The sequence below is a fragment of the Streptopelia decaocto genome (assembly GCF_964273445.1).
Source record: "Streptopelia decaocto genome assembly, chromosome: 1".
Lineage (NCBI taxonomy): Eukaryota > Metazoa > Chordata > Aves > Columbiformes > Columbidae > Streptopelia > Streptopelia decaocto.
This window is the reverse complement of record NC_138663.1, coordinates 61,723,948-61,730,922: the sequence shown is the minus strand read 5'-3', so window position 1 is coordinate 61,730,922 and position 6,975 is coordinate 61,723,948. Positions and strand designations below refer to the sequence as shown.

The following is a 6,975-nucleotide window of genomic DNA, read 5'->3' as shown; positions in this document are numbered from 1 at the left end:
AAATTGAAATTTACTTTCCAGTATATAACTTCTCTCTTTGTTTTAATTCTTATGTCATATCCTGTGGTGTTATGCTGTTTATCTGTAAGCTCATCACAAATGTTTTTGATTTTTAAGAAATCAAGCTTGGAAAGTGGAAGTATTAAAAAAACTCCACATAATAACTATATGATAAAAAATCCCGTGTGTTTCACCTGTCTTCTATTCAGCTGTTAGATATGTAGCAAGTGTGTCACTGTTTCTCCAATCATGATGAGATGTGTTCTTTAAAGGACAACGTGTCATTTCAAGTATACACAAAGCTATAGTAGATATCCATTTTGACCCATCTCACTATCATCATTTTATTCTACTGTGAAGGAAGCACTAAGCATGTGATTCTTAAATCAGAACAGTTTTTCTTTCTTACTAATTCTTATGCCTTTTAGTTAATTAATTTTAGTAGAGAGTTTCAAACCTGGAAAATACACCAATTTCTCAGGATGAGGTGCTGCTTGGAGACAGGGAACAGAAAGGAGGCAGAGGGAAAGTTCTGGAGCTGCTTTTACCATCCCCAGGACCAATGCAGACATATCAGCCCTGCTGGCTTCCTCCCAGCTCGTCTGCCCCTGGCTCTCACACTGTACTTGATGGGCAGCCAGTTGTCACATGAGCATTGTCTCCTCTTGTACCCTGCTTGTCACACAGCCATCAAAATTCCCTAAGCAAGCAAGAGCTGTAAGGTCAACAAAAGGAGATGAAGTCAAGGAAAAGTGAAGAAGATGAGGACTGAGAAGACAAAGTTGCCTTTGCAGGTCAATGCCAGCAGTGGAGCCATCCAGCCTGAGCAGGATGGAAAATGTGAAATGTTTGAGAACACTGACACAGGGAACAACATGCCAGGGACTATGAGAAGGGAGAAAGGCCAAATGCAAGGGGGTTGGAGTCAACAACAAAGCTATGAACCTTATATTAAAGCATTCAGCTTTTATGGAAAAAGATGAACTACTCATGTTGCATTAATTGTGTGTTAAGTAAAAACAATGCTTGAATATTTTGCTGCTATGCCCTGTAAACTGTTGCAGAAAGTGTATTAGGGCTGTTATGAGATTCAGAAGTGCAAGGAGCTTAACACCCCTTAACCACAAGGATGACCACAGGGTACCCGTGCAAAACCTATGCTGCTTCAGCTGAAGATTTCAGCTGTTTGGGATTGTAGCAGATTTAAAGGATACTGTTATCTAAAAGATGGTATTCGACCACCTCCACCTAAGAGTAAAACAACAGTGAAGTCTCTGAATCAGGATACACTGTCTGTAGACAAAGCTGTCCAGTCATCTAGTAAAGAAAATATAAAATCAAAGTAAGGCATTTGTTCTTTCCTTTGGGATCTTCACCTTTACCTGTTAGAGAGACATTTTTTCAAATGCTGTTTTGTGAAGTTCAATGAGATAAGTTTACAGGGTGAGTCCATGCAAAAGTACAAGGAGCTAGACCAAGATATACCCAAATTTGAACCCAAGTGTTGGCGATGATGCCTTTTGCTGGGGTGTATGTGAAGTGCTCTTTCCTCACAAACTGAGATTTAAGTTACAAGTAAGATACAATTAGAAGGGTGGATACGCCAGGTTGGGATGTCAGGTATAGCCTGTCACAAAGGTGCTAAACCTATTTTTTAACATTTGTCCACAGATTGTTTTGTTTCATAAGCTGCCCGGCAAAACAAGGTTACCCTTACAGAGGGTCATAGAAAATCTTCCTCAGTTCTACTTTGTGGAATGTCATCCAATAAAGATTCAGGAGGAAGTAATTAGTGTACACTAATTTTAGTGGTATACCTTTTCAGAAGCCGCAGTGGGAAGTCTGAATGCTTGAAAGGACCCCCCGGATTGTCTGGCTACTTTCTCCATTATCTTTTGCTTGCTTCTTTCACGATCATCTGAATCTCCCAGAAGGCACACGACATGCACTGGACGCAACTTGTCCCCCGCAAGAAGTTGGCAGATTTCCGCTGACTCTTGCTCCAGGAGTACGTCGGAGAACAGACACACTGGCAGGCTGGGTCTTCAAACGCCACGGCCAAGCCGCTCACAGCATTCGCGCCGTTTTCAAACCGCGGGGATCGAACCGAGGCTGCTGTTTCAGCGACGCTGCTGAGCATACGCCTCGCCAGGTGCTTGTGCCATTTTAACACCTATTACACTCCCGCCACAGCAGCCGCCTCCGCCGCCCTGCAGCCGTTACCGAGGGCCCGCGGCCCGTGCAGCTCGCGTGCCCCGTTGCTACGCAACCAGGCACTGAGGGCTGGACCAACTGGGCCGCCTGGGCGGGGGGGGAGGAAAGAGATGCGGGTTATTTCTTTAGTCTCCCCAAAAGACAAGCCGCTGGCGCCACCTTCTCCTCACTACCCCCTCCGAAAAGAGCGTTCTGCCCGATTGAAGAGAAGCTGCCAAACCAATGTATACTGTGATTAAGTTATTTTTATAACGTAGCCATCATTAACCAATTGATATGATAAATGCTGTCTGACCACCTGCAAAACGAGGGGATGTTTTTCAAGTTTTAGAGCCTTCTGCATGACAAGAGGGAGAACACATTGTTTAGAAGCAGAGTGCTTAGTTTATATTTAACTGATAATTAATAGATGGCTTGTAAGTAAGATACTAAACAATTACAACTAACATCGTCAATTATTTCTTAGTATAGATGCATTGTATGTCAAAGTTTTCAAAAATGGTAACACATATCACAGAATCACACAGGATCACAGAATGTTAAGAATTGGAAGGGACCTTGAAAAATCATCTAGTCCAATCCCCCTGCCAGAGCAGGAAAACCCAGATGAGGTTACACAGGAAGGTGTCCAGGTGGGTTTTGAATGTCTACGGAGAAAGAGACTCCACAACCCCCCTGGGCAGCCTGTTCCAGTCCTCTGTTACCCTCACTGAGAAGAGGTTTCTTCTCATATTCAAGTGGAACATCCTGTGTTCCAGTTTGTACCCATTGTCCCTTTTCCTACCACTGGTTGTCACTGAGAAGAGCCTGGATCCATCCTCATGACTCTCACCCTTTACATATTTATAAACATTAAATGTAATAATTATGTGAATATAAACAACACAAGAGCATCCACTCGTTGGAGCGGTTATGGAGGATGATCCCCAGCGCTGATAAAATAAAGAATGCTGCTTAACAGTATAATTGACTCTGCTGCTAATTTTATTTCTTCGTTTCAGAGTGGGGGTAGAGTGAGGAATGATGGAGAACTGTATTATTATTATTATTATTATTATTATTGACACGTTGTAATATTGTTATATAATTGTATTATTATGATTATTGACATGTTGTAATATTGTTATATAACTGTAATATTATTATAATTATTGACATGTTGTAATATTGTTATATAACTGTAATATTATTATGATTATTGACATGTGTATTGCTTATAGTCATACCCTGTATTCCTGAAAATAAGACAGGGTCTTATATTAATTTTTGGTTCAAAAAATGCGTTGGGGTTGATTTTCAGTGTTATTTTTTCCACCTATGTCTATTCTTGAACAAAAATACAATCAACATTTATTCAAATATAGTCATGTCATCACATTCTGGAACATCATCATAGCGCTCCAAACCCTGAATTCCATCGTTAATTTCTTGTGACTCTATTTCCTTTTTCATGTACAACAATCTACAGTTACTGATATTCATGAGCAAAATTCAACATTTATTCAAATACAGTCATGTCATCATCTTCCAGAACATTACCATAACTGAACTGTAACTATGGTTTATTTTTGCAGTAGGGTTTATATTTTGAGCAGCCTCAAAAATCCTGAAAAATCATGCTAGGGCTTATTTTCGAGGTAGGTCTTACTTTTGAGGGAAAACATGGTATTGCACTTTAAGGTCTGGCTCATGATGAAGCAAATAGCTCTGATGCATCTCCCAGGGTACTCCTGCTCACGACAAGAGGAAGATAAAATCACCAAACACGAAAACCTCCCTACAAAAACACTGAGAAAAAAAATCTCAACAGGATAAATATTGATGGGAAGAAACCAATGAGCAGTTTCGGGAAGTCTTCAACCCTCCCGAAAGTGGCGATTTCAGGTTAAAAAGATCTAAGTGAAACTTGCTCCAAATGCGATTTACTCATCTGTGTCTCAAACGGGGAATTCGTTGGAGGTATTAAATTAATAAAGGACATTGATCAACCTTTGTGAAACAATCGACGTTGCCCTGGCAGGAGGAACAGGACGAGGCCAAAAGAGGAAACACCACAAGTGTGAAGGGGAAAAGGGCCAAGCGAGAATCACTTGAACTAGGCGTGAACTGTCCAAATTATGGCGAAAAATCCTCGCAAAAAAACCCGCCCTCGAGCGGGAGCAGCCCCTTCCTCCGCACGGAATGCGCCTCTCTCACGGCGCATGCGCAGGGAAAGGCAAGGGCGCTGTCACTTTAAGGGGGGGGCGCGTCGCAAGAGCCAATGGGAATGAGGGCGGCAAAGCGTCATTGTTAAAGTGCCGGTAACGGTGGCCCGAGATCACAGACTCACAGAGTGTCAGGGACTGGAAGGGACCCCGAAAGATCATCTAGTCCAATGCCCCTGCCGGAGCAGGAACACCTAGATGAGGTTACACGGGGAGGCGTCCAGGCGGGTTCTGAATGTGTGAACGTTACTCGTGTGACATCACCACCCGGCGCTGCGCAGACATGGGATAAACAAATCTCTCGACTCTGTGTCGAGTGAAAAAAAAACAATCAGTTTTTAGACAACACCTACGCCCCCCCCCCCCAGCACCCGCAGTTGGTAGGCGCCGGGCGGCGGGGCGGGCCAATCGCCGCGGCTGTTGTTGGGAGGTGGCAGGGGTGACATTGGGGGCGGTGGGAGGTTGTGGCGGGGCCGCCATCATGTTGGCGTCGCTGGGGCGCTCGGCGGGGCGGCTGCTGCGGGCCGGGAACGGCGCCGCCGCCGTCGGGCTGCGGCAGTGAGTGCGGGGAGCGGGGCTCGGGGAGCGGGGCTGGAGGAACGGGGCGGGCGGGAGCCTGGAGTGAGGCGGCGGCGCCGGGTGCGTGTGTTGCAGCGCTGGCGGCGGGGTGCACATCCAGCCGCGGTACCGGCAGTTCCCGGAGCTGACGCGGGCGCAGGTGATCCGGAGCGAACTCCTCAGTGGCTTCATGTGGTTCTGGATCCTCTGGCACTTCTGGCACAACTCGGACATGGTGCTGGTGAGGCCGGCGCGGCGGGCGGCGGGACGGGGGCCGAGACTGGGGCCGTGTCCGGGCTCTGAGCGGTGTCTCTCTCCCAGGGCCACTTTCCCTACCCGGACCCTGCGGCCTGGACAGACGAGGAGCTCGGGATCCCTCCGGACGACGCGGAGTAGGCGCCTCCAGCCGCGGGTGCCGGCAGCACAGTGGTACGGATCCCACCGCCCCCTCGGAACAGCCGGCCCGGGGGTTGCAGCTCGGCCGGGCTTTGCTTTGCACAGCTATAGGATAGAGTCACGGAACAGTCTGGGTTGGAAGGGACCGTCACAGGTCATCTAGTCGAACCCCCTGCCATGAGCAGGGACATCTTCAACTAGATCAGGTTGCTCAGAGCCCTGTCCAGCCCAGCCTTGAATGTCTCCAGGGATGGGGCATCTACCACCTCTCTGGGCAACCTGAGACAGGGTTTCACCACCTGCATTGTGAAACATGTCTTCCTCATGTCTGGCCTGAATCTCCTCCCCTCCTTTAGTTTAAAACCATTACCCCTTGTCCTACCATACCAGGCCCTGCTAAAGAGTCTGTCCCCATCTTTCTTTCAGGCTGCTTTTAAGTACTGAAAGGCCGCAATAAGGTCTCCCTGGAGCCTTCTCTTCTCCAGGCTGAACAACCCCAGCTCTCTCAGCCTGTCCTCACAGCAGAGCTGTTCCAGCCCTCTGATCATTTCTGTGGCCTCCTCTGGCCCCTCTCCAACAGGCCCTTAAACCCATACACCCAGTCACCAAGGCACACACAGTGTGCTTTAATTCTACTTAAAAGCTCCTGGCTGTGATACAGCACCACAGCATCATGCCTGGCTCTGCTGACTGGCTCCCTTCTCGTGGTACTTGTAGAAGTACCCTACTTTCAGCTATTGTTTATGCACTTACAAAGGTAAATGTGCCACATCTCTGTTTACTGCCTTCATGCACTCTTTTATTGAGTCGCTAAATAATACTTGAGTCCAGGAAGTCTAGTTCTGGTAACATAAGCCTGCAGTATAACTACTTACTTTTTGATGAATTGTAGTGTAGCTTTACCACCACCAGTTAAAAATTACTTTCCTCACGCTGTTCTGTAGACCCAGCATTACCTCATCTTGACGACATGCTCTCTTATTATACTAGAGAGACCTGTGCAATTCACCCCTTAAAGGTTTGGGGCTTTTTTGCTTGTTTCTGATTCTAAGTATCTTCTCCCAAGCTGCTGTGTTACATTATGGCTCTGTGAAGCTAGCAGCTTCAACTACTGCTTAAGGCAGCACAAGGCACCGTGCAAGTTGTCCCCTGCTCTCAGTGGTGGGAAAAGGATGGGTGGAAAAGGTTCTCAGGATTCTCTTCTGTTGCTTGCAGGTCCCTGGAACTAAAGAGGTCCCTGGAACTGAAGCTTTGGCTCCTTGGCCCTTATTTCAATAAAAGTTGACTGTAAACAACATCTTAAGCTGAATTGTACTTTGGTTTTGAGTGCCGCAGGATTTCTGGAGAATGAACATCACAACTTTAGAGGTGGGATACTTGAGTCCACATGAGCTTCTGTAATGTTTGCTCCGTTTATCACGTGCTGCCCTCAAGAAATAAGGTGACATATTTGTGTTCAGAGAGTGATTTAAAACTACCATTAAAGCTCTGCCAAATAACCACTAAAAGGCTGGGGGGGGGGAAATAAAATGTGTGTATGTGAGAACTGAAGAGAAGCTTAACTTGAAAGCCATGTGTTACGGAAATCTTGTCACCAAGTAAC

At 46.5% G+C, this 6,975-nt stretch overlaps 1 protein-coding gene across 1 annotated transcript; it reads left to right on the top strand.

The window, feature by feature from the left end:
- Nucleotides 1-4,848: 4,848 nt before the first annotated feature.
- NDUFB2 (NADH:ubiquinone oxidoreductase subunit B2) lies at nt 4,849-6,669 on the top strand. The gene is made up of 4 exons (XM_082063342.1): nt 4,849-4,976; nt 5,073-5,217; nt 5,298-5,405; nt 6,588-6,669. The coding sequence occupies exons 1-3, from the start codon at nt 4,900-4,902 to the stop codon at nt 5,370-5,372; spliced, it is 297 nt and encodes a 98-aa protein (XP_081919468.1). The 5' UTR covers nt 4,849-4,899; the 3' UTR covers nt 5,373-5,405; nt 6,588-6,669.
- Nucleotides 6,670-6,975: the final 306 nt, after the last annotated feature.